At 42.8% G+C, this 27,541-nt stretch overlaps 1 protein-coding gene across 2 annotated transcripts in view; it reads right to left on the reverse strand.

Annotated features, from left to right (window-relative positions):
- Positions 1-892: 892 nt before the first annotated feature.
- TMPRSS7 (transmembrane serine protease 7) overlaps positions 893-27,541 on the reverse strand; it is a 37,073-nt gene continuing 10,424 nt past the window's right edge. For both annotated transcript variants that reach the window (XM_055316361.1, XM_055316362.1), the window contains 12 exons: positions 26,962-27,190; positions 25,357-25,487; positions 23,043-23,155; positions 17,215-17,321; positions 13,646-13,782; positions 11,643-11,750; positions 9,003-9,113; positions 8,074-8,190; positions 7,012-7,183; positions 4,587-4,855; positions 2,881-3,017; positions 893-1,063 (listed from right to left, as the gene is read on the reverse strand). In XM_055316361.1, the coding sequence (XP_055172336.1) occupies positions 893-1,063; positions 2,881-3,017; positions 4,587-4,855; positions 7,012-7,183; positions 8,074-8,190; positions 9,003-9,113; positions 11,643-11,750; positions 13,646-13,782; positions 17,215-17,321; positions 23,043-23,155; positions 25,357-25,487; positions 26,962-27,190 (1,802 nt within the window). The remainder of the gene's footprint in view (positions 1,064-2,880; positions 3,018-4,586; positions 4,856-7,011; positions 7,184-8,073; positions 8,191-9,002; positions 9,114-11,642; positions 11,751-13,645; positions 13,783-17,214; positions 17,322-23,042; positions 23,156-25,356; positions 25,488-26,961; positions 27,191-27,541) is intronic.

Below are 27,541 nucleotides of genomic sequence, written 5' to 3' on the forward strand. Positions count from 1 at the left end.
AATAACTGTGATGTATTGAGCATGTACTACAGGTTTACAACTACGTTGGGTATTATAATGCCCTGATAACAGAAGTAAGTCTAGGCCATTGGAGTTTTATTTAAAAAAAAAATCAGAAGCCAAATGATAATATTTCTGAAGATTGTGACTTTCAAAACAATCATCTAAAAATTCCTTTATCATTTGACTGCTGACCAGCATTCACAATTCCTTAAATCCCATGTAAGTGCTTTCAACCGAACTGCCATGATGTTTCATTCCATGATTTTAGTGAAGATTACCATCAATTTTGTTGGTTAGTTGATTGGTTTTTCTGTACACGATATTACCCTGTGCCGTGGCTGAAGAAAGCCTGTTATGATGTGGTTAGACAAAATTGGAATGGAAACCAACAGTTCAGGAACTCCCTTTGTCAATAACTGAGCTTGGGTTTATTTACATTTATAAAGGAGGCATTTTTGTGCATTTATTTTATTAGAACACTGAAATCAGGAATTTTTAATAGAAATTTTTATATCAATAAATCTGTTTTTCCTTAGTCTTCATAAATATCCATATCTTGAATAGAAACATAAGTTAAAGAATGGATTTCTGAGCAGCTCATCTATTTCTTACCTTATTTTAGAGTCTTGATTCATGACTTTACTTTAGGTTTCCTCCATTTCTGAATCAATGACCTTTTGATGCTTAAAGATGAATACAGCTCTACCCTTGAGGCAATTTTTCATGGAATAAAATACATGTAAAACTCTTTGTCGTTCGATAAATACTAAATGTATGCAAGCTGAAATTTACAGACGAAAAAAATTGGGTCTCATTTTAAGGATAATTACTGAATTCTTTTTTAAAGAATCTGTCACATAAATCATAGTCAAAACTCCAACTTGAACTTTTACAAAAGAGAAGGGACATATTTATGAATCCAGGGAACAAAGTTTGACACTCTTGTGTAAACACCAGGAAAGTTTGGTCTTCCACATCCATGTCCCCAGCTAACGATGCCAGTCAAAATCCATTGCCCATCACTGGTTCTTCGACAAGATAAAGGTCCACCCGAATCTCCCTACACAGGAAGAGAATGCAAGTATGAAGTGCCTTTCTCCCGTGAGCACCAATTTTGTCATTAATGAGTCTAATGGACTGTATCAAAACTCCCATTCTGGAAAGTTTTCGCTTGGCTAATTACAATGCAGTTTGGAGAAGAGAGAAGAGTCAGGAAATAATGTGAGTTTCTAATGTCATTTTAGAACTATTCTTCCTAAAATCAAAAAGCTGCATTTATCACAAGAAATGTAATCCTCAGGCTGAGAATATCTTTAGAATATTCCTGTAGGGGAAACAACTCTCACAAACCCCAAACAAAGAACGAACTTCAATAGTAGCGGAAGTGGCCATAGTAGTAGTAGTAATAGTAATAATGGATAACATTTATTTAGCATGAGATGTCTGCCAAACACTGTTTTGGGTCTTTTAGCCCTGACAACAACCTTATGAGGCATAGTCATCTTGGAAAGTTGACCTCTGCCTCTGGGCCGTGCAAACTGAGTGGCTGGTTCCAGAAGAGGCCCCACTTGGTTAGCCCCGGGTAATCCCTATGGCTCACTGGGCCATAGCCATCGTGGACAAATCACCCTCATTTGAGAATCCCTTCTGATAACTCAACTCCACAAAGCAAAGGCAAAACTAACTCAAAGTTTAAACATAATTCCCATAGTGTCATCCTTTAAATGATAACATCTGGGCTTTATGTTTCTAGTCGGGAGGACAGGAAAAGCTGCAACTTAGCTAGAGGCAAAGATAAAAAAAAACCATTCTGAATCTGCCCCTGAATCCCACTCCCCAATTCGAACCCTGATTAGGTAAATTCTGACTAGTAGAGAAACTGGGCTCTTTATTTTAATTATTGCCACACCAGCTCTACTAAGTCTAACTTGACCTGTAAACTCTGGTGACTGCGTGGAAGAGGACTGTAAAACTGACTAGTCTCAGGAAGCAGCCAAAACGTAGGAGCTTTAGCATTAGAGAGATGGGGGTTCACATTCCAGCTCAAGCATTTACTTACTAGCTGTGTGACTTTGGGTAATTTGCTTACCCTCTGTGTCCCTGTTTCCTCTTCTGTAAAATGGGCATGAAAGAAAAACTTGACTGCATTTATGTAAAGGATCTAGCACTGTGCTTGCCAGAGAATAGGAGCTCAGAAGATAAAATCCATTATTATATTAAAATGAGTCTTTGTGGCATGGTGGCTAAGATTGTGGAGAGATGTGGGAACAGCTACCACAGCCCTCTCCATCCTCTAAATCATCTGTTCACTTTTTGGCAATCATATAGCTATCTGCATAGATTGGAATCTGAGACCTAGAAACGTCCCCAGGAAGATGAACTCCAACTTTACCGCTGTCTGGAGGCCTTATCAGAGGCATAAAATGAGTGTCCTCCATCACTTCTCCCACTCCTCTTTCCCTTCCCCCAGCCTATGCATCAAAGGAGCAAGTGAATAAAACCCTGGTATTTCAGAAGGGAAATGGTTTGGTAGCCACCCTAAAACACTGTGTGTGTCGGGGGGAGGCGGGGGCGCGTGGAGTAGAGGGAGAGAACTGCTTTTCAGTTTTGGGTTATCAGAAAATAAATCATGGCAGAAAGATCAACCCCAACCTCATTTTCTAAATGCTGGAGGAAAATACATGGGAACTAGAAAACGGAGTTTTATAGACCTAATTATTTAATCACCTTTCCCTGATCTTAGACAATTAGATTATAATTAATATCTGAATTAAGGGAAATATTTGTCCTGGTTATTTCCCAGTGTTGTGCAAATTAAATGTGAAAGTATTTATGGAAAGTATAAGAGCCTGGTAGAGGAAAGGTATGAAGACTTACCCTGCAAGCATCTCTCTTCCCTGACATGACCCCTGCACAGAGCATCCGTGAAGTGATGATCCCATAGGTGGAAACGCAGAGGGTTTGATCAATGAGCTCTACCTCTGCTTGCTGCAAAACAGGGGAGCCTTTATTGTCTGGAAAACACATTGGAAGTAGAAATCATGGTGATGATTACACTTATTCAGGGTGTTATTAGACCATCTACTCACATTATCTCCTTTTATCCTCATAACAATTTTTTATGTAAATTCTCTTATAATCGTCATTTTGCTGGTGAATAAATAGAGGCTGAGGAGGAGGTTAGAGGGATTACCTTGCAGGTAATAGAGCAGGATTCAGACCCAACTTCTGACTCAATCATCTGAGCCACTGAGCCATCCTCCTTAACTATGTACTTCCTGCTTTCCATAGGACTGTGAGTTCCAACAGTTACCAATACTTACTGGTGGAGAGGCCTACTCCTTAAATGGAGCAGCAAAACCGACATATGGAGAGTCCTGGGAACTATAAAAATATGTTTTGTTATAGTGATTTCCCTTCCTTCTTATCCTGTCTAGCTACAGTGATTCAGAAAAATAAACACACAGTCATGCTTATAAAGAAAATGTCTCATGAGAAGCTGGTTGAACAGACTCTTCCCTCCTGTGAGATAGGATATTGTAATTAGAGCCCCAAGCACTGTCCTGATAGGTTACAGGTGTTGGAGCTGTGAGCCCTCCCCTCCCTCATTAGGGCTCTGAGACCCCAGCAGGCCATATGAGGGCACATGCAGGCAGTGAGGCCGGGAGTGACTGCCCACAATAAATCTTTAGAGACGAAGCCAAGGGTACGATTCAAGATTTGTGGAAAATGCGTCTGTCCTAAACCCTTGGAAAGGGCTGCATGGGAATCTGAGATGCATGGGAGGTGAATGGAAAGCGTCAGCAGGAGCCTCTGGGGAGGCGCTCACAGAGCTGTGGCTTCTTCCCCTTACTGCACACTGGGAATCGGCCATGAATCCTAGACCATGAAACACCTTGACAGAGCAGATGTAGGGAATTTTCCCTACCGCTCTGACCTTTGTGCATAATGGCAGAGGCGCCTGCTCTGGTGAAGGGATTGTAAAGAGGTGACCCCTCTGGGTGGACAGATTGAGGCTGGTGTAACCTTCACGCCTGAATGGGCAGTCCGGGGAGCTAAGAGCCGGCTGGTTTTCCATCCCAACTCTCATCTACCTGAAGAGTTGCCTTTGTGAAGGGCATACTCACATAATCCTCCAGACAGTTGCCTGTGATTTGACATAATAGACTGTGTGTTTTGGGTGGGGAGAGGGGTTGGTCATGGATGTCTTCCTCTTCTTTAAGAAAAGGAATCATTTCTTTGGATGAAAGGGAACCTAAAAGTAGTGAGGAATTGCTCTTCGATAGCAGAAAACCTAGCAACCCCCTCAGGTTTGAAAAGGGCCCATAGTATCTATTCAATCTTGCTTTGCCTGTAGACACCCCCTCCCCGCCCGCCCCTTATTGAGGTGGGTCTTGCTTCTTCTGAGGGAAAAACATCATAAAATAGGATTTAATAACATTTTCCTCCATTCTACTTCCTAGAATTATCAGGAGGCTTGAGTGAGACCATATGCAAAACTTCTCTATGAGCCCCAAAGCACTACATCAACCCAGGCTGTACTATCCGGAAGGGGAGGGCATGACCATTCACTCTACACACACCTGCTTCATGCCTGCGCCCCCAGCCAGTTACCCAGCACTTCTCCCCACTGCGCACTTTCTGGCCAGCAGGAGGGATGCATATGGGCTGAATGAGCTGTTTCAGGGTCTCAGGCCAGGCCGTACTGAGCTGTAGCAGGGCAATATCATAGTCAAAGGTCTGACTGTTATAGTACTCATGGACCACAATTCTTTTCACCGGGGAGACGAACTTGGCATTCCCCTGCACATACATCCCAAGGTGCGCGGTCCATGGCGTGGGGTCTGACAGCCTGGTAGAAAAGGAAGGAAACATGAAGTCAGTGGCCTGCAGAACCATCCGAGGTTTGGACACAAGCCCTCTGCAGGCAGATGAGGGCTGAGGGAAGGAGGCCTGCCTTCCGGTTCCTATCGTAGCCCCTGGCTCTGTCCATGGACGTGGCAAAAGCACAACTTTTCTGAGCCTCCTTTGTCTCCTAGTAAAACCAGAGATGAAGGAAGGTGTAGTAGGGGTGGTGCCCTCACCCACCCTAAGGAACTGCTAGAAATTCTGTTGCCCTTGCCATCTCATGAACCACATACAGGTCAAGAACGTGACTGGAATTAATTTGTTACATTCTCCTATTCATGCTGAGATAGGCATTTGATGGGGACAGTGGTCTGGGGATCCTTTTGCCAAATTCCAATGATATGAATTCCAAGATAGTTTAGAAATGAAAGTTCAATAAACAGGAATTTAATGAAATTCCTTCTTGTCATCTACCATAAGCCTGAAAGATCACTGCTATCACTGCTCAAGCATGACCATTCACAGGGGCCCCACTCTTTCTTTGTCACCCCTTCCAGAACTCTACTTCTGACCTCTGTGGCCTTGCACAGTCAGTCACTGAGGGTCTTGTAGTCTCCATGTGAGGCAGCCATCTCCACCTGCACAGCAGCCTTGTTCTAGAGGGGTGAAGACCTTGCAAAAGCTTTGCAAGAAATGTAGGGACAGAGTCCAAAGAGGATAGCCCCAAATCTGCTTAGCTAACATCTCATGGGTGGCGCTGGGGACCCGGGAGAGTATTTAGGTTAACGTAGTACTCGGAGCAGTGTCATAGCATAGAAGACTAATGATCAAACAGAAGCATAGCCATTTTAGTCATGAACGTGAATTCTATAATTTCCAAAAGAAGCGAATACTTAAATTGTATAAATTGACTGACATACTATACTTTTAAAAATTCAGAATGAGAAATGAATGATATACTTTTGTACCTAAGATCTAGTAGATTCTAAATAAGGTTACCTTTGAAGTGAAGTGATTTGTTCTAAGCTTCCCTTTCGCCCTTAGCTGGAAGAGGATCTTCCCCACAATAATCCCATTGGTAAAGGCAGACAGAGCCCTTCCAATGCCAACCCTAATAATGGACCCTTGCTTGATTCCCCTCTGTGATATTGTGATTTATAATAAATATGTATTTGGTATTTATCTTGTTTCTGGCAGAGCTCCTAAACACCCTTGGAGTTTCCCAAGTGAATAGAGCCACAAAGCTGTCTTTTGTTGTCTTGCTGTGTTAAGGAGCGACTGTCAGACCCCACCTAAGGTTGGGAGCTGGTTGCCAGGAGAACCAACTATGTGACTGGAGGGTTTGACCTTTCAGTCCCGGACACTTGCTGACCCCTAAAGAGGAGAGACAGGCTGGAGATTGAATCCATCGCCAAGGCCAATGATTTAATCAATCATGCCTGTGTAATGAGGCGTCCATAAGCACCCGAGAGGACAGGTTTCAGAGAGCTTCAAGGCTATTTAACAGGTGGAGATTCAGGGAGAGTAGCTCAGGGAGAGTGGCACACCTGGAGCGGGCATGACAGCTCCTTACCCTTTCCCCAAACCTTGCCCCATGCCTCTCTTCCAACTGGTTGTTCCTGAGTTATACCCTTTTCCAATTAACAGGGATCTAGAAAGTAAAATGTTTTTCTGAGTCCTCTGAACTGCTCTAGCATATTAATTGAACCCAAGGAAGGGATGGTTGGAATCTCCAACTGATAGCTGTTAAGCCAGACGTATGGTGATAACCTGGACTTATAACTGGCGTCGGAAGTCGGGGAGGAGGGACTGTCTCGTAGGTATGAGCCCTTCACCTGTTTAATCTGATGCTATCTGCAGGCAGACAGGGTCAGAATTGAGTTAAATTGTAAGACACTCAACTGGTGTCAGAGAATTTCTTAGTGGTGTGGGAACCCTCCCTCCAACCGCCACTTTGGAAACTGGGTGCAGAGTCATTACCCGTCCACTTTAAATAGAATTCCAGTGCCCATTCTACACACACACACACACACACACACACACACACCATTTGAATTGATCAAATGTCCCCAGCAGGCAGTTTCCTTCCACAACCCGAGGGCAGATGTATGGTCTGTGATCCCAGAGTGTGATCTTAGAGTAAGAACTGAGATGCCCTACCTGTTTCCATGGAAACAATGGGCTGCAGAAAGAAGCCACTCCCTGGAGATTACTGAGGCTGCGCAGTAGGCTGATCCGACAAAGTGGAGGCTGACTTGCCACGGCCAACCCCCTTCCCGGGTGTCAGTACCCCCAATGATGCGGTGAAGGGTGGAGGAACTCCTGCTGCAACCTTTAGGAAAGGAAGGGTCACATGCTTTAAAAGCCGACTTGGAAGAAAAACTGGAAATTAAGTCAGGTTTAGAGCTGCATTGAGAACTGATGCACCAGGAAAGCAACTGGAAACCTCTTGCTTATCTGGAGAAAAGGCACCAGGAAACCACTTCCTCCCTCCTGAGAACAGGCTCAGACACAGAGTCTCCATACGATAAAGTACATTTACTCAAGGAAGACGGGACTTGTTAGCAGTAGCTGCCCTGATATGAGCAGTGGTGGTGGGGCTCAGATTATTACAGATTAGGTCCAAAGGCAACAGAACTGAGCTTGTCTTTGGAGGTGTGCTGATTTGAGAGAAAGCATTTGGAAGAGAAATGTTTAAATTTCAAATGAAAACCTATTAAGAAAAAGTAGTTATCAGAACAATTATTTTCCAGGGTAAATTGTATGGATAAGGATGCATAACATGTTGCCAGCTGGCCAGTTAGAGACCACGTAATAACATGCGGCAGATTACAGTTCTCAAGTCACAGCCAAAGAGAGAAGCAGCACTTGGTACCGATTATAATTTAAGGCCTAAACAACCGTCATCCACTGTTCCAGGACGTCTCCTTTCTCATGGACTTCTCACTTAGGAGCTTCTCCCTTGATTAGAGTTATCAGAAAGTGAAAGTTCTCATTATAGACATCTGATGCTTTAATGCTAGTTGTCAAGAAAGCAGACAAAATCCACTCCAGAGTTTTTAATTCTGAGAAACCGTGTCAGATGCAGTTCACCAAGATTTACTATTCTTCCCTGGACCCCAACTTTTGCCAGGGAGATTTACCCCTGGAAGGGAATGCAAAGGAACAACTGGAAACGGAGGAGGATGCATAGGGAGTCGGAAGGAACGTATTTCTACTCACTGCAGCCTTCTTCGTCGCTTCCGTCTGGGCAATCCACAGTCCCATCACACTGTGCATTTTGCTTCCTAAAGCAAATGTCATTGCCACACTTAAAAGTTCTGTTGCTACATGGAATGCCTAAAAATGAATAAAAGAGGGAAGAGTTTTTCCTGCCCAGAAACAGACTTGACTGAGTGGCACTCACTCTGTCCTCCAAGGATAGTTTAGCCACTGCATCAGCATTTGCTGCTCTGGGAAACACAGCAGAGGGTGACGGAAGAAGCCCCGGGTGACCAGTCCCCTCACCTCAGCAGAGCCCTTGGGAGGCAGGCAGGGAGGCACCTGTTGAGATCAATCCGATGACCCCTCCTTTCTTCCACTAGAGGTGAGATGCAAGGCAGTTGGCCCTATTAGTTGCTCTAGGCCATGGCCCCTTTGCTATCCATTATTTTGTCTTGTTCTCCAAGAAAATTTTCAGTAAAAATCAACACCCTACTCAGTCTTTTTATGCCATTATGGGGAAAATGGGCAGACTCTGCGAGCCACAGCCCATTTGTTCACAACTCGAATGGTGTGTGTTTCTGCGGGGGCTACAACAGAACGTGTTCCATCACAGTCCCTGGCATCACATCCTCAGCGTCCTTTACTCTCCAGCAACATTAAAAGCAACTAAGTGATGAAAACCTTCCAGTAGTCACAAGGACACACACACACACACACACACTCAACACACACATTCAACTCCAATAGTGACCAACTGTTCCCATTTTGCCTGCGGCCCAGCGGGTTCCAGGGAACAGGGATCTTCCGTGCTACAACTGGGTAAGTCTTGGGGAAACTGAGGCACGTCCGTTGCCCTGACTCCCCCCGCCCCCCCCCCCCCAGGTACTTGGGCTCTGACTTAGAAGGGTGTCCAGGAGGAGGAGCAGCGGGCAGGGGCCGTCCCTCACTCTGGGTGCAGTTGTGCTCATCCCGGCCGTCGTCGCAGTCCCTGAAGCCGTCGCAGAGCAGGGGGCCGAGCCGCCTGAAGGAGCTGGCGTTGCAGGCGGGCGGGAGCGACGCTGGAACGAGAGCGGACTGAGCAGCGTGCCCTCCACGGCGCTGCGCCTTCGCTTACCTGCAGCTCAGGGCAGCGTCAGGTGGTTGCTGTGTTGTGTTTTGTGTTGTGCTGTGTTGCTTTAGGGAAAAATCCAAATCATAGGCCGCTATCGAGACTGAGCTTGCCTGCACCACCTGGGTGACTCAGTCAGCTCGAACCCGGGATTCTGGCTCCGAGGCTTGCTTGTCTTGGGGCGAGCCTGCCTGAGATGCTCTCTCCCTCTGCACCCCCTCTCTCTTAAAAAATTAAATGGGCAGCCCGGGTGGCTCAGCGGTTTAGTGCTGCCTGCAGCCCAAGGCCTGACCCTGGGGTCACCAGATCGAGTCCCGCGCTGGGGTCCCTGCATGGGGCCTGCTTCTCCCTCTGCCTGTCTCTCTCTCTCTCTCTCTCTCTCTCTCTCTCTGTGTGTGTGTGTGTGTCTCATGAATAAATAAATAAAATCTTTTTAAAAAATTAAATGAATAAATGAATAAATAAATGAAATTGAACTTGTCTGCCCTCCTAAACAAAAGTGGGAGTGTCCTTACATCGATTTTTGTCTTACTCATCTCTGTACCTCAAGCCCCTGAGTCCAAAGTTTTCTTGACTTGGGGCACCTGGGTGGCTCAGTCGGTTGGGCGTCTGTCTGCCTTTGGCTCGGGTCATGATCCCGGGGTCCTGGGATCGAGCCCCACATCGGGCTATCTGCTGCAGGGAAAGCCTGCTCCTCCCTTTCCCTCTGCCTACTGTCCCCCTGCTTTTGCTCGCTCTCTGTCTCTCTCTCTCACTGTCAAATGAATAAATAAAATTTAAAAAATAAAAAGAATTTTAAAATATTAAGTTTTCCTGACTAGATTTACAGTTATGAGTCTTAAAGGACAACAGGCTTGTAGTCTGTGTGGAAGGAACCCTCTCTTTAAAATGATTTTGTCCTGAGGGACCCGTTTCCTGAATTAAGAAACACCACTGTGAATTATCACAATTTTTCTTCTTTGGAATATTTTCAGGAATTGCCTTTGGACAAGTGACAGGTGCAGTTATATTATAGTAAGCACCTCTGGGAGGTGTGATTCCTTAGACATTTCTGGTGTTGTGAAAAGTGATCATTTTTGTTATCTGCTCTTGGTTTTTTTTTTTTTTTCAGTGGCATCTTTTGTTAGGGGGCAGGGGGCGCAGGGGAGGACGCTGCTGCCCTGAACTAGCTCACTGAGCTGGGTGGACCTAGCTGACTCCTAGAGAACTCTTTCTAAAATGGCACAATGACAAAAATGATTGCCAAAAACAGTCCTTATAAAGCAAGAATAATCCCTTCTGTTTGAAGCATCATAGCAAGGAATGATAATAATGTAAAAAAACACCAGCAGCCTCACTCACTATATAATAGGCAGTATTTATTTGCTTAAGCAACAGAAAACCCGATAGATTGAAAAGGTCAATGAACCATAAGTTAAGAGAGTTTTATTTTGTTTTGTCAAAAAAAAATCCAAAGGTGTAGAGCCATAGGTTATTTTTCATAATATAATTTTTCATAGTTATATTAACTGTATGTAATATTTCTCCAAGAATATGAAAGAAACTAAATAGCTTCACCATTGCAATTATATTTGAATTAAACTCTGGGTCTTTAGGAGAAAGTGTTGCCAATGGTGTCATATGGTCTGGTGAACTATCCTCCCCATATTACTCCCTGAAACTGGAGATAGATTCAGGAATGATGTACACATAGTAATGAAAAACCAAGAGAGAGAATCTCTGTCCAAAATAGGAATATCCAATACCCTAGCCCTTAATCATTGCAGGTATGACATTGTTGCAAATTATACAGGTAATAACGGTAATAATAAGAATTCTCTCATTCACAACACCTGTGCTCTATAAATGAATGTGCTGAAAGTGTTTGCTTTTCTGCAGACTCTGAGCTCCTCTCTAGATAAAAGATCTGTGCTTTAAAATAGGATTGTTGGTTTAAGACTGTGGTTCATTGAATTACTAGCCACAGATCCTCACTCCCTGGGGTAGTATTATACACCTCTACCCTTGCCATGGCCCCAAAGTGTGCAGGATAAACTTGCCTGCCCCTTGACTATGGCCTCAGCTAAAGGGCTCACTTTGACTGATAGAATATGATGTGATGGTGTGCCAGTTCCACCCCCAGAACTCAAGAAGAACCATGTGTTTTTGCTCACCCCTCCTTTGCTCTACCACTAGTTCAATGAGGAAAACAGCCATGAGGACTACACCTGACCCCAACCTGGGAAGAACCAAGCTTAGAAGGACCCACTGCTTAAAGCAGAGCCACCCAGCTGAGGCCAGCCTACGTCAGTCATATCTCAAACATCCCATGGATGCATGGTCCAGAATAAATGATTGTTGTCAGTCTCAGAGTTTTGGGGTAGCTTGTTATGCCTCAATAGACACCAGCTGCTAAGACCCAGGATATATGCCAACAGCAAAAATGGCCCTGAAAGTTCACTTATTCCTAACAAAGCCATAGTACAACTTGAATACCCACCACAGAAAAGTTCATCACTTTCATCAAAGCAGTCATTTACTCCATCACATCGCTGGGCCTGAGGGACACACAAACCAGACGAGCATCTAAAAGATCCAACAGGACAGGCTAGAGACAATAAAACACAGGAAGTCTTTGTGAGTCTCTAAAAGTCATTAGGCCACATGAACAAAGGGCTATGAGTATTAGGTAGTTAAGGAATTGGCAATGTTGCAATAGTAATTATACGATTTCTCCATCAAATCCAGCTATGGGCCGTCAATGAAAGACAAATAGGTGATTTAGGAGAACAAAGAAAGTGGACATTGCATCCAAGTCACGTGTACAAACTTTCTACTACTTACATGTTTCCCTCAGCAACCCGGCTTTGTCTTTGACTCGGAGATAGCTTAAGCTGGAATATGGTTTAGAGAGTCCAGCACTCTTAGTGTGCAATCTTTAAGACTCCCCAGGGAATTACAAATAGCCTTCTGGTATCTCTGAATCCTATATGATCAGACGCACTGTTCTGAGGAGTCCGTGCTTTTAATTACATTATCAATTATCTCTGTCCCCAAATACATTAGTAGCCACTGCTCTCTTAGACACTTGGACCTAGAGAGATTAGCGGCTGGCCTCAAAACTCAGGACTCCTGCCTTCTACCTCCCAGTTCACCTCACCCGGGCTACTCATCAAAGATCCATTCCCTGACTGATCTTGAATCATAAATCCTGGGCTTATTACTAAATATATTAGAAATAATAAATCCTTCTCTGCTGCTATGGTCTGAATGTTTGTGTCCCCACAAACTAATTTGTTGAAATCCTAGCACCCAATGTGATGATATTAGGAAGTAGGGCCTGTGGGAGGGAATTAAGTGTTGAAGGCAGAAGCCTCATGAATAAGATTAATGCCTTTATAAAAAGAGGCCCCGAGGAGGTCCCTCACCCTCTTCCACCATGTGAGGATATAGGAAGTCTGTGACCCAAGCAGAGCCCTCACCGGACCATCCTGATCTCAGACTTCCAGCCTCCAGAACTGTGAGAAACAAATTTCTGTTCTTTATAAGCTACCCAGGCTGTGATATTTTGTTAGAGTATCAGGAATAGATCAGGACACTCCCCTTGTGCATAAGAATGGGGGGAAACATGCGGTCAGGTCAACAACTATTTCACTGGCACATGATGGGGACGGTGAGTTTCTAGAAAATACTCATGCTTTGAAAAAACAGTTGAAAATAAGATGGCTCACTATTTACCTGTAGTTCTTGCTGGGAATTGTAATATTCTGATATTCAGAAGTGTAATATTCCAGATCCAGAAGCAGGTATATTGCCAAAGAAGAAAGGTTCTACATGAGCCTTCTCTCAAGTCTTAACCTCATGGACCCCTTTGTGGTTCACCCTTACTTTCTTACTTTTCCCCTTTTAAAACGGGTTGAGAATTTCCTGAGTCAATATCTACTCTCTCCAGTTCTGAAGACTTCCCTCAAACACTGCCTTCACCACAGGCCATTTCCTGGCCACCGTTCCTGTGGTTCTTCATGTAAAGTGTGACATCTTGGGGCTGATGTTTGAACTCTCCTTGACCCACCAGCTCTCCCGATGCATTACGGGCCTAAGTAAGTCATAACAGTTGCCTTCTGATCCACCAAATGTTGGTATGAACATCATATATACAAAAATTTATGAGTAGCGGGAACAATAGTTCAACAAATGGGTTTGTCCCATATTGTAGGAATAATGCAAAAAACCATTTTCAATTGTAATAAATAATTATATTATTTCTCCTATAATTTAAACTGTAGGAGTCACAAATACATAATTTTCTGGTTTCATTTATTATATATTTTGTTTATATGACATATATTTATAGTATATTTACATATTAATACTAATAAGTATTAATAAATAAATAAATAAATCCCTTTTTACTCCTTAATTTCTCAAGGTTTAGAGCTACAAAGTATTAGGCTCTGTTTAACCATTTGTGAAGATTTTCTAAAGAGTTCATCCCAGGCTTACGTTGACTGATGTTGTAACTGCCATATTCCACCAAAAGTGGCTTGTCGGAAAGCCTTGAACTGCACTGCAGCTGAACGTGAACGAGTGGGCTAGGCACTCGGAAGATCGTCTGGTGATCCATGTAGGAACCACAGTACCTGAGGAGATAAGAGTCAGGGAAGAGGTGTGGCATGAGGCCCTGTCAACTGCATTCCCAGTGACCATGAACACATTGATGGTTTTGTACTCTGGGCTTCATAAGCGGAGATGCGTATACAGAGCTAATGGTAGTTATCCAGTCTGTTAAGTGACTGTGATGGAGTAACTTCTGTCCCCTTGATTTTCCACTCTGCTAAATACAACAGCGATACTACTGACTGTCACCTACTGTTTTCCTCACCAATACTTGTAATCAGAAGAAATAGGGCTCCTCTCTTTCTTCTGCGTCAATAACCATTAACAACAAGAATTGTCTGCTTTTGCCCACAAACCTCTCCACGGAGCAGAGTAGAATCCATGAGCTCAGGCTGAAAGCATGCAAAGAGGCCCAGCAGTACTTAAAGTAAAACACGACAATATTTTTTCAAACTAAATTGAAAACCAACGTGCACTTTGAGGCTTGTCCTTGTTAAATTTCAAAGCAGTAAAGTCTGTCTGCAATATTTCCTCCCCTTGATTTTTCTTACTTCTTGTACCTAAGAGAAAATGCCCCTCTTGTTAGTAATTCTTATTCAAGCAGGGTGATTAGTAGAACATGAAATTCTACTCTGCTGGGGGCCCATGATAAGTTAGGTCTCTGCCATGTGTAGGCAAAGCTCTTCACAGGGTGAAACCTGAAAGGTCTCAAAGGGAAATAGCAAACACACGGGGGCCAGGAGGGACATCCTCCACTGGAATCTGTGAATGCCAATCACTCCTGGCCCCTAAAGGCACTTGGGAACCACGAAAGTTCCATGGATCAGACACTGGCTTTTGGTGGGACAACCACAGAAGTGGTGATCTTAAGGTCCAAAGAAGGAAAGTGTTCACATATATTTCGAGAGGATTCTTTTACAGCTGGCTAAAGCTTGGGCCCTGATGGGCTGACAGACCAGCTCTAGGAACAGAGGAAGAGAAAGCTGCTAGAGGTAGGTGGCCCCCTGGCCAAGTGGGACCCAGGCTCTAAGAGGCACCTGAAGTCCACATTAACCTTTTGGGGCCAGGGTCTACTCCAATTGGTCATCTTGGCATCCAAATCCTGTGTGCCGAAAACATGATCATTGTCATTTGGGTCTCATAGTGGTTTTATTTGTGTTCTCCATCAAAATTTACTAGAGCTTTCTAACAAAGATGAATCACATCTTAGTTATAGTAATAACATCATACTGGTTAGGTATGGAGTAAGGAAAAAGGGATCTTTGAGTCCATGCTTAGGCTGAAGTTTAGAGGGGAACAGTATAGAATGGGGGCATAGTGGTAGCCAAAGGAACAAACGTTTTTGTTTTTTTTAAAAAAAGTGAGAAATTGGAGAAACCAGCAAGAATTGGCTTACAGGTACAGACACATGAAAGAAAACAGAAGTTAAACGGGTGAAGTAAAGCATTAAGGTTCAAAATAGCAAGAAAGTAGAAGCAGGATTAGGATACAAGTCTGCCTGGTACTAAAACACTAGTACTTTCTAGCGTACTAATAGCTTTCCCATCAGGAACTTTGCTCTGCAAAATATCACAGGAAGGACATCCATGCCTCCAGGGCTCACTTGCTGCATCCTAGCTACTCTGAGCATGCACACCCCATCCTGGAGTTCTCTGAACTCAGGAGCACTAGGCTTCCTGGTGTCAGCATTACCTTCTCCTACTTCCCCATTACAAACCCAGCGCCTTTAGGCAACATTTCAGCAAGGTGTCAGAAATTAGTTCAATTAGAGCCTTTCCTTTTTAGATGAAGAGAACTGATAACGGGAAGGCCTGGTGTTTAAGTCCTACCGGTGCAACTAGCATCAAAGGAATCTGATAGGATTTCAGCCAGCCCGCAAGATAAAGTGAAGAGCTGGCCCTTCAGAGAAAGTATTTAGGACAGAGAGCTTTCCTGGTATTGATGGCTTGGGAGAAGATCTTGCTCATAGTTGGGCAGCAACACTTTGTGGGTGGTGGGGTTGTTACTTAGGACAAAAAAAAAATGGTATCACATTTTGAAAGCATAGCTCTATCTTATGCCTACAACTTTATAAAAGAATTAGAAAGATTTGTTTTCTAGACCTCAATCTAATTAAATATCAGAATGCAGTATTCTTAAAACTTGGAGGGGGATCACATTCTGCAGTATTTATCCATCTAATGTCATTTCCAAAGCAATCATTTTTTTTTAGTATTTCTTTTCTTTCTTTCTTTCTTTTCTTCTTCTTCTTCTTCTTTTTTTTTTTTTTTTTTTTTTTTTTTTTTTTTAGTTGACGCACGATGTTACCTTAGTTCCAGGTATACAAAATGATGATCCAACAACTCTACCCAAAACAATCTTATTAATTATAATAATGGCTAATATTTTTTGGTATGTCGTATGCATTATCTCATTGAATGCTTGCCAAAAAAAACCCCACCTTATTAAGTAGGAATTATTAACTCATTTACAGACTGAAAAATCAAAGAGGTTAAATAATTTGTCCTAGTTAACATAGCTACTAATTAGCAGAGCTGGAATTTGAGCCCAGGCATTCTCCCTCCTACATAATAGAACCTGATTCAAATATATTCCCAAAAGGAGTATAAGCCACATCTTAATAATGGAACCAAGAATGCTCTGAAATCAGATAGGATCTATTCCGGTGAAGACAGACCAACAAGCTATTTTAGCACGTAACCTAAGAGTCTCCAGGAAATGAAAGAAGGTTGTGCAGGAAAATCATTTCGAAAAGGAAGGTCTCATTCATTGGATTAACAATGTGCAAAGAATTAGCAGGCAAATCCCTTAGGCTAACTTCACACACACAAAAAAATCTTACCTCAAAGTAAACTTAGAAGCTATTCTGCTGCAAAGACAGGACATTCTATCTTTTTCAATACAACATCTATCACAATTTGAGAAGCAAATAAACAATACCAACAGCTAAAGGACAAATTAAGGGTGAGAGTCAGGAGCTCCTAGGTCAGTTCAGGAAGCTCAGTCATCTAGATTTCTTTGATCAGCCCCAACCCACGTCTCAGCCTCAGGATACAGGCAGGCCTATCCAGCCTCTCCTCCAGCACAGAATTGGCCAATGGTTTCTAACTTTCCTGTCACCATGACCTCATTTACGATCTCCTCCAGAGCTCCATGGTTTGAAAGACTTTATCTGCCAAGCTATTTTTGTAAAACGTGGAGTGTGCACACCCATAGCCCAGCAGCAAAGAGCAGCGGTGCAGCAAGGATTTGGGAGCCGTAAGTCATGGATTTGAATCCTGGCTTAATCACCTATGATCTGAGTGCCTTTGAGAAAGTTCTTTCACCTCGGTATCCTTTGCTGTCCCTATCCATAAATAGTAAAGTGCGAACTCTTTGGGGACAAGGAATCCAAGACTTTGAGCCCCTCTGGGTCAGGTCTTTCATCAGATTCCTTACATCTGAAATCCACTTACATGTGCTCATTAATTTCCCACCATCCATGGTCACAGCCTTTCACATTCTTCTTGGTTATTGAATAGTTATGGAATTTCAGTGCTATGCCAAAGGTTGATAGGGAAGTCTGAAAAACAAACAGAAGTCAGAAAAACGTTTCAACTGAAGGACATATTTCAGACTGATTCCTCTCTCAAAACTCATTCCCTTGACTTGCCGTTCTTAGGGCATTTTATTCTTTATGCCTTATGGCCTTCGGTGGGGTAGACCTGGCCCCCCTGCCCCCAACAAACCAGAATGATGTAAACATAATAGAGAGGGAAGTGGGTGGCCCAGTGCTCAGGGAGTGGCTATTAGGCCCCAGTTTGAGTGAGCGGGGTGACATGGGACATATTAGATTATCTCCAAGTGTCAGGTCCCCCTTGTAAATGAGCTCGAAAACACCCCCTTGTAATGAGTGCACAGTTTCCTCCTTCGGTAAACAACAATGACATAGTTTATTTAAAGCACTATTCAGATTATTTAGATAAAGAAGAAATGAATCAGTATTCCCCTCATATTCAACCTCGCTATTCCTAAAGGTAGTTACTGAGTCACTCCTACGTCTGCTCAGACAGGATGGAACAAGAAGAGGCTCCCCACACTGCATCTGCCCATGTGAAAGCATGTGTGGGCACACGCGCACGCACACACACACACAGAGCTGACCTTTTTACAGCACTGTATGACATACACATACATTATGTTTGTTTTGTCATGATTTTAGCCTTAATTTTCACTTTGACCCAGGAATTATATATAGAGAGAGTTTACACATTTCCAGGGAGTGGCATTTTTGCTCACCCACTCAAATTTTCTAATTCTATCCTAATTTGATAAGACATTATTTGCTGCTTATACAGCTTTTTTTTAAAAAAAAGTATTTATTTATTTATTCATAAGAGACACACAGAGAGAGGCAGAGACACAGGCAGAGGGAGATGCAGGCTCCCTGCAGGGAGCCCGATGTGGGATTTGATCCCAGGATCCCAGGATCACGCCCTGAGCTGCAGGCAGATGCTCAACCACTAAGCCACCCAGGTGCCCACCTATACTGCTTTTTAATGTTTTTATTTACTAAGGAGTTTGACGTGATCGAATTTGTGAATGCTCCAAGGTTATTTGAAGGAAAAGGGTAATGTATGTATGTATGTATGTATAAGGCCAAACCCATTACTTGTGTGGTATGATATCCTTCCTAGCTGTAGTTACTGTCCTCACCACCTCCGTCAGGAACCAATGGAGAGGAATTAAAATATCTTAGTTAAGCACTGTCCATTTCTCCTTCTATTTCTTATACATTTTGATTTACGAGTATTGATGTTATGTGCTTTGGTATATAAAAGTCACAGACCTTCATGTGGATCGTCCTATTTATCCTTACAGATCACCTTCTACTCCTCACCCAATGTTGTTGCCCTAATGTTGACTCCCGTGTTGTCTGGCGCTAAGGTTCTGATCCCAGCTTTCTTTTTGTTTATATTGCTTATTGTTTTTATATATTGTTTATTGTTTATATTGTCTGGAATGATATTGATTTTACTTTCAGCTTTATTAAATCACCTTTTACTCTGCCATCTTTTGAAAATAACACACAATTCAGTTTTAGCCGATATTTTCTGATTCAGTCCTGTTGTCTTTTTCTTTTAAGAGATAGATTTTACCCCGGATTTTTATTGCCCTGATACGTATTTTTAGAGACGTCATCATATTTGATGTTACAATTTCTTGGTTGTGTGTGTATATACTTCTTTCTAACATGTACTTAAATATAGTAGCCTTCCTCTCTCAACCTATCTTTGAGAGGGAATGAATCAGGCTCTTTATGTCTCTCATTTAAGCATCACAATAACATGGTTAGGAAGGTAGTATGAACCCTATTTTAAAGAAGAAATCAAAACTAATCAAAAATAAGTGACATGCCCAAGGTTACCCTGCATTTCCCTGAAGGCCACATGGTGATCTTTCCAGGCGCCATACTGTATCATGGACCTAGAAACGGACAGTCAGGGCTCAAGAGGAAAAGGGATGTCCTATGTTCAATAAAAACTAAGAGATCCTGAGAGAACACATCAATTTTTCCCCCGTCTTGTTATCTGATTGTTTCTTTACATTAAAAAAAAATGCAAACTGATAGTAAGTGTCTTGAGTAATCACTATAATTATATAGCATAAGGACATATTCCAGTGCAATTCTCCATAGGAAGCTTATGTAGGCATTTTCACTGTGTTCCATTGCTCCAAAGTAAAACAGATTTAAATATTTTATTTATTTATTCGTGACAGACACAAAGAGAGAGGCAGAGACACAAGCAGGCTTCCCACAGGGAGCCTGATGAGGGACTCTGGGATCACGCCCTGAGACAAAGGCAGACGCTCAACCACTGAGCCACCCAGGTGCCCCCAAAGTAAAACAGATTTAAACACGTCACTGCTCCCCAATCTACAAAGCCTCTCCACAGTGAAAGGAATTAAGTCCCCTTGCACACCAGATTTCACTGACACGGATTTGCACACAAATCTACATTTGCGCCCAGATCGGCCAAGAAGCACTATTGATATTAGCCAGCTTGATGAGTGGGGTGATACAGTGCAGTCCCACAAAGCATTATGAGCTACTTTGTTCAACAAATGGACAAAAATGGAAAGACTGCTAAGTATGCTATTACCTTCTATGTCCTGTATTCTCTGTTCCCACCGCCTGACCCCTGACCTTTTACCAAGTGAGGGGAGCATGTCTCCTGATCTGGACCTGCTGTATTGAAATATTTCTCTCGTCAGTGATAGGGACAGGATGCAGGGCAAGCTTTATGCTTGTCACTTCTCACTCGCCAGTGGTTATGTGCGCACAGCTCAACCCATCTCCAGTGGGCCCTGGAAACTTCGTGGCTAGATGCTTGCCACAGAAGCAGGGAAGAGGGATTCCTCTCTGGGGAATCCCATCTATTTTGTAGGTGATTCAAAGAGGTGAGTTCACATGGCCCACAGTCATCTCTGCTTGTGTCGGATGCACCTGGATCAGTGTATGCTAGGTTCATGGCATCTGTGATAAAACAATTCAAAACTCCACTCCGTGTTTTTCTTCCAAGATTGCACAACAACATGTATCAATTGGAAAGCAAAAAGAAGGAAAAGAGAGGGAGGTAAATATTCGACCCAGTGATTGTTATGAAACATAGGGAAGCTGAACAGCTTTAAGAACCCAGAAAAAGAGGGGGGTGCAGAATTTGCTTATGGGGGGGGCATGATTTGTTTTAATGCTGCCTGGGTCACTTTCCATTTGAGTAGCTTCTGGCCAATGGCTTGCCCCGGCTCTATTTCCTTACCTATAGACTGTGACACGAGTCTCCTACATCAGAGGTATGTTTTAAGAGCAAATAAAAATGTGTGTGCCCTAAACAAATGCAGGTGACATGTTATAAGCCTCAATATTCTTTTTTGCTTTTTCTTGTGTCACCTTCTTCCCCTGCTGCAGTCTGTGAGCGCTGGGAGAGCAAGGACTTCACCGCACTACTAAGGGTTCCCTCTGGTTATGCACCTGACATTCAATAAACATTTGTTTATTCTTGGGAGAAAAATCAGACGGATTTTAAGTTGGAGCAGGAGGTAATCCTCAGATAAATGAGACCTTGAAAACTCAGCTGAAAGGATGTTGGCAAAAGGGATTGATGGCGCTTCAGTTACATTTGGAAATCGGACCAGGCCTGAGAAGAATTGAGGATGATAGAAATCAACTCTTGTGTAGAAAAGGTTTTGTCATGACTTGAGTCAATATTTTTGTCATGTGGTCATTCTTCTCAGTTGTTTGAAATAAATTCAAAGCTATTTTACAGGTGACATTATTTTTTTATGTGATGTCTGTTTGCAGGTACATGCTAGCACACAGCTCAAAGCCGTCCGAGGAAGGAACAGCTTTATTTAACCTCCACACTGAGGAGGACCAACCTTGACCTCTGGGACATGCTGTCACCCACCAAAGTCTGTTCCCAGTATTTCCTGTCTCCCCTCTCCCATTCTCCATTCCCCCAGTGACATGCTTTTTTTCTTTATAAAGAGTTTTTTTTTTTCTTCTCAGCATTTCTAACCGTTGACCCCTAGTAAAACAGAATCTGATGTTCTTATTTACATCCCAACCAGAACAATGCTTAGGGATCTTCACATTAGGTCTCAGAAATTATCACAGAATCAATGTTTATTTTAGCTCAAAGGAACTCCAAACATTTGACAGAGCTTTTGGGAATGGGCCTTTCTTGTTCTCGATGTCATAAAGGAGATACCCCTGCTTTGGGGAGAGATGGAAGAGACAGGTTTGATGCCGCTCTTTTTCCTTCCCCAACTCATGAGTCACCTGAGGCACTGAGATTCTGCTGCCCTGATGGTGAGCAAGAGCCCAGAACCTTTGGGGTTTAATTATTTTGGAAATATTTGCAATGCAATGATGATGAAAAAAATAAATAACTTGAGGATGTATGCCATCAGGACACTGACACTAAGTACACATTTGGGTGTAATAAAATTATTAAAAATATTTAACTCTTGGGATCCCTGGGTGGCGCAGTGGTTTGGCACCTGCCTTTGGCCCAGGGCGCGATCCTGGAGACCCGGGATCGAATCCCACATCGGGCTCCCGGTGCATGGAGCCTGCTTCTCCCTCTGCCTATGTCTCTGCCTCTCTCTCTCTCTGTGTGTGTAACTATCATAAATAAATAAAAAAAATATTTAACTCTTTGTGTACAAATGACATATGCAGCCATCAGGCTCCTGCCTCGGGGCCTTTGCCTCAGCTGTTCTCTCTCTGCAACACTCTGATCCTAAGGATGCACTGGGTTAGTTCCCTCATCTTTCTCAGGTTTCTGTGCAAATGTCCGCTTGTAGACAAGGCTTCCCCTGACCATGTTATTTAAGGCAATCATTTGCTAACATCCTATCCTTCATACTCTGGACCACCCACTCAGCTACAGAGCCCCCTTCCCTGCTTTGTTCTTCTCCGCAGCATTTTACCATCAGGTCACATTCTGTACACATTTTTGTTCCTTTGTTGCCTGTCTCCCCCTACTGTACAGTAAGCTCCATGAGAGCAGAGTTTTTGCTCTGTGTGCTGTCAGATATCCTGGATCCCAGTGTCTAGAATACTGCCTGACACATAGTAGGCATTTAATAATGACATGTTAAATGAATGCAAACCCTAAACTGCCTGCCACTTAGATCTAAATGTTATGCCTCACAAAAGATGATTTCATACATACATGTTGAAAGAGCCTTGCCCTATGTCCCTCCACATGACACTACAGTTGGAGAAAGAAAAACAGTTATAGAATAAAATTTTAAAGAAAAAAATAAAGAAGGAACTCTGTTAAGGACAGACAGAGATACATATATTTTATATAAATTTACAAAATTTGGTTTGCTTACATAGCTGAAATATGCATTGCCTAATTCACCTTATTATGTCTTTATTATTTCTTACTAAAATGTTGATAGTGAAATAATTAAAAATTGATAAATGAGCTCTATCACAGTAAAACAAAAAATTGTTTGATTCCATAACAATATCATTGCATTTTTTAATACAAACAAACAAAATAACATTTGGAAAAATAAGCTTGTCTGCAAAGAACGGTTAATTTATGGGCAAAGGGCTGAAATTACAAAGAACTTTAATATTCTAGGTAATATATTTAGTTAAAGTTTAAATATTATAAAATTAACTAACATACTTTTTGTGGTAAAAAATACAGGTAATTAAATTAAAAATAAATTGCTACTAAACATAAGATAACAGTATTTTTCTAAAATAGCAATAGGCTACCTGAAATTTCCAGGTACACTTGCATTTCGGAGGGTAGTAGCTTGGATAATATGGACTTGAAATTTTCCCTTCAAAGCCAGTGATTTCTTTGACCAATACTGTGTTTTCACACTCTGAAAAAAAAAATATCCAGTAACACACAATGATTGCAGTTGCGAGATTATGGGAAATGTATTGCATACATTTAACTACAAACACATCCTCCTTGATCAACAAGATTATATACTTTTTGAAATTTAAACTAATTTTTCCAAAAAGAACGAGTAGCCTATAGATGGATAGCTAAGCTTCTCGTTCAAATTCTGTATTTGTTTTCAGATCATATACTTTGACTACAGATCTATAGGATTCTTTTACTGTCTTTAAAAACATAGCTTAGGGATCCCTGGGTGGCGCAGCGGTTTGGCGCCTGCCTTTGGCCCAGGGCGCGATCCTGGAGACCCGGGATCGAATCCCACGTCGGGCTCCCGGTGCATGGAGCCTGCTTCTCCCTCTGCCTGTGTCTCTGCCTCTCTCTCTCTCTCTCTCTCTCTCTCTCTCTCTGTGACTATCATTAAATAAATAAATAAATAAAAAATAAAAAAAATAAAAACATAGCTTAAATGTTTTTTTTTAAGCTTCTGAACTTATTTGTTCAAAAGAGTGTATATTGTTGAAGAATATACCCAGTTTACGTAACATATTGTTCTGTTTAAATAAAACAATCTAAACATCTATTTTTACTGTCTGGTTATCGTTCTGCTAAAACATAATTTCCTTGAGAGTATTGATTTTTATCTATTTTGTTTGCTACTTTTCGTAACACCTAGAATCATTTCTGACGTATACTACATGCTCAATAAATGTTTGTTGTTCACAAATTCCACTGCAATATTTCTGAGCTAAACGTTAAGTTTGGAGTTAGAGATGCTTTTCAACCCAGTAACATCTCAAAGAGCGAGTTCAATGAGGTTCAATAAATCAATTTTACATTTAGTTTTGTGACAATTCGACAGAGGAACCTATCAAAATAAGCCACTGCCTTAACATAGAGGTGGACCTACGAAGCTATGACCATTTAACTCAAGCCAAATGCACTGCCCTCCCCACCCACATCTCTCATTCTGATCCTTTTGGCCTTGTCCGTGCTGATAACGAAGTTACCAAGACATGACCTGTAAGATCTGACCGGTTACAAGGCAACAAATATTACAAAAAGACTAGAGTTTCGGTGAAGGCTCTTTTTGTTTTGTTTTACTCTGTCCACCCAAGTCACTAAGAGAAGAATGCAAGGGAGCCAGGTGACTCTTTATTATCACACAGCTCCCAACACACCCTGCAAAGGGCTTCTCTCTCCTTTGCCACGGGCTTCCTGCCAGGCCCTGCCAACAGGGGGGTGCTACGGGGAGCCCAGAAGACTGGAGGAGGGGAATTGGGGCCTCCGGGTTTCTTTCCTTTCCTCTTCCTGGGAAAGCCAGCCCAGCAAGGATTCTTACCCCGTCCCCCATTTCCCCACATTCTCTCCCAGTCCCCTCCCCCACCCCTCCTGCGCAGCTACACCTCAGTCCTCTAGCAGAGTTGAAGCCTCTTAGCAGTTTTCCCAGCTTCTACTTTATTGGATCTTTCTCAGAGATACCAGCCTGGGCTGGTCTAGCACCCTCTCCTCCAAAGTCTGGGTCCCAAAGTCTGGGTCCCAAGTCCATGAGCACCTGCCTCTGAACTCAGAGACAGCAGCACCAGCTGAGCAGCACCCCTCCCCACTCCTCAAGGCCTGAGTTTCTGTCCACAGACCCTCCACCCTCACCCCCACCAACTGTAAATTGTGAGCACTGAGACTGCTTTCCTTCATTCTCCCCAGACCCACAGTCTGTATTACCCCCGTAACACCTTCTAGTTTTCTTTCTGCCTTTTGAGGGACCTAGCTGCCACCTTGGTGCAGAGTTAATAGTTCTTCCCATTAAATTTTCTGTGTTTTTTTTTCTTTCTAAGATTTTATTTATTTATTTGAGAGCCAGGGAGCATGAGCTGGGGATAGGAGGAGCAGAGGGAGAAGCAGACACCTTTCCCTCACCCCCACCCCCACCTGAGCAGGGAGCCCAACACGCTTGGATCCCAGGACCCATGAGATCATGACCTGAGCCAAGGCAGCTGAGCCACCCAAGGCGCCCCAGACTCTCTCTGTTTAAATAATATGATCTGTCTCCTCTGGACCCTGAGTCAAGGTCGTCCCTGACTCATAGGACTGGTATCACAACACAGCTTCGGGAGAATGAGGCTGGAGTATCACAGTAGATGCTTTCCAAGGTGACTTTTTTTTCAATGAGGAAAGACTTACTTTCTTCTGGAATGACCTCGAAAAATGCCCGAATTCCTGATAGCCTCTGTATCTGGGGAGACTTAAAGGACACCAACATGAGATTATTTGTGGAAACAAAGGACATTATCGTTCTTGTGGGTTCACAAATTCTGAAACCAGACAACAGAACAAAAGTCCATCAGTAATAGGTTATTGAGCAGGGAGCCTCCATCCAACACTAATTCCACACGTTTTCCGGACCTTCCACACAGTTCTTGTTACCCAGACTCTGCCAGCCAGATCTTCATTGGCCCCAGGGCACGCTGGAAAGGAGCTGATAAAAGTATAGAAACTTCTGTCCAGTAACTATCAAAGAATTTTCCTGGATGGCTGCCACCGGACCTCCCTTGAGAGCAAGCGAGGCATAGACAACCACTGAAATGGCTACTACGGTCCTGAGCTCTACCCTCAGGAAAACCGGGTTCAAAACTCAGCTCTGTCACACAACTGGCTGAAGGAGCCTGGGCATTGGAGTAACTAAGCTTCATGAGTGCCTGTTCCTCTACTATGAAATAATATGGAATATGGTAATAATAAGGTGAGGGTTAAATGAGATAATAGCAGAGTATGTCTGGAAGGATGAAAAGAAACAATAACAATGACTGAGGAATGGGAGCCAGTGACCAACTTTTCCCTGTAGCCATTATATACTGTTGGAATTTCTACCATCTGCATATTCATCACCAAAATATACATACATTCGTATATAAGTACTATTAAAAAAATAAAATAATTCATGTGCCTTTTTAGTAACAAGTAGTACATGTTTAATAAAGTGTAACTATCGTTATTAAATTATCAAGATAGTAAGCACTCATAAAAAGATGTCTTTTAGGGGACACCTGGGTGGCTCAGCAGTTGAGCACCTGCCTTCGGCCCAGGGCGTGATCCTGGGGACCGGGGATCGAGTCCTACATCGGGCTCCTTGCGTGGAGCCTGCTTCTTCCTCTGCCTGTGTCTCTGCCTCTCTCTCTGTGTCTCTCATGAATAAATAAATAAAATCTTAAAAAAAGAAGGATGTTGCTTCTATTAAAAAAGATGTCTACTGTAAGTAAAAAATATTAGGGTGTGTTTATATGTGTGTAACTACATATCTATATAGGAATGAAGATATTTGTGCAAAAAGATAACAGACATTTCTTCTGGGTTATGGGACTGTGAAATATTGATCTTGTTTTTCTCTGATTGATCTGGCTTTCACAACGAACATTGTGTTACCTCTATAATAAGGGGAAAATTTTTAATTGTTTTACTAATGCTATGCGACCGTCAGAGAATATCTGTTCTCACACCCTAATGAAATAGCTTCTAGTGCAATTGCAATAAACGTAAAATGAAATGAAAAGTTCTGCTAGATTTCCGGAATATTGGCTGAAGTTCCTGCTATACTGACTTTGATCCTTGTGTAGAAAGCAAACATTGCATCTGATAGACTCTGGCCAGTACAGGGCATACCAAGTAAGGCATGAGTCAGTCTCTGATCTCATGAGTGCACACAAAAATAGTATTAAAAGTCCAAGGGAAACAAGATACTGCCAAAAAAAGACACTGGAAGAGAATCTTTTCCCTCGCCAACCAGAGTACCTATATAAGATGGTGCTCCGGAGTGGCAAGAGGGAGTCGTAAATGGTCAGGGAGTCGGTGACACAGTTGTCAGCTTCCATCTGGACGGACTCTACCGAGAGACGGATCAGATAACCCACAATGGCCACCAGCTTGACGTGGCACATCAGCCTCCCTGAGGTTGCCGAAATCTCCAGAGGGTAGCGGAGAGACAGGTGATCAGCATAGAAGTACTGAGAGCAGCCTTTGTCTGGGGAGACAACATTTTTGTTTTGTTTTAGGAATGACTTTTCTAGACATCTTTACAAAGAGTAAGGAGCAAAGAGTTCATGTGGAGGACATCTGCTATTTTTGCCACCCTGGAGTCTGCTCCCCTCTCTTCTGGTAACAGCACCAAGACTTGACTATACCTTGCTTCTGTGTTTGGGTTGGGGTTATGCTCATCTCTAGGCCCAGAGATGGGCACATGACCCAGACTGGCCAATCAGAGTCAAAGAGACTGGTTCATAAATGGGCATGCCAGCCAATATGAAACACTAAGTTCAGCCCCAGGACTTCTGCAAAACTTTTGGAAATTTGTGTGGGCCTTTTTTTTTTCCCC

Source organism: Nyctereutes procyonoides, unplaced genomic scaffold (assembly GCF_905146905.1).
Source record: "Nyctereutes procyonoides isolate TBG_1078 unplaced genomic scaffold, NYPRO_anot_genome, whole genome shotgun sequence".
Lineage (NCBI taxonomy): Eukaryota > Metazoa > Chordata > Mammalia > Carnivora > Canidae > Nyctereutes > Nyctereutes procyonoides.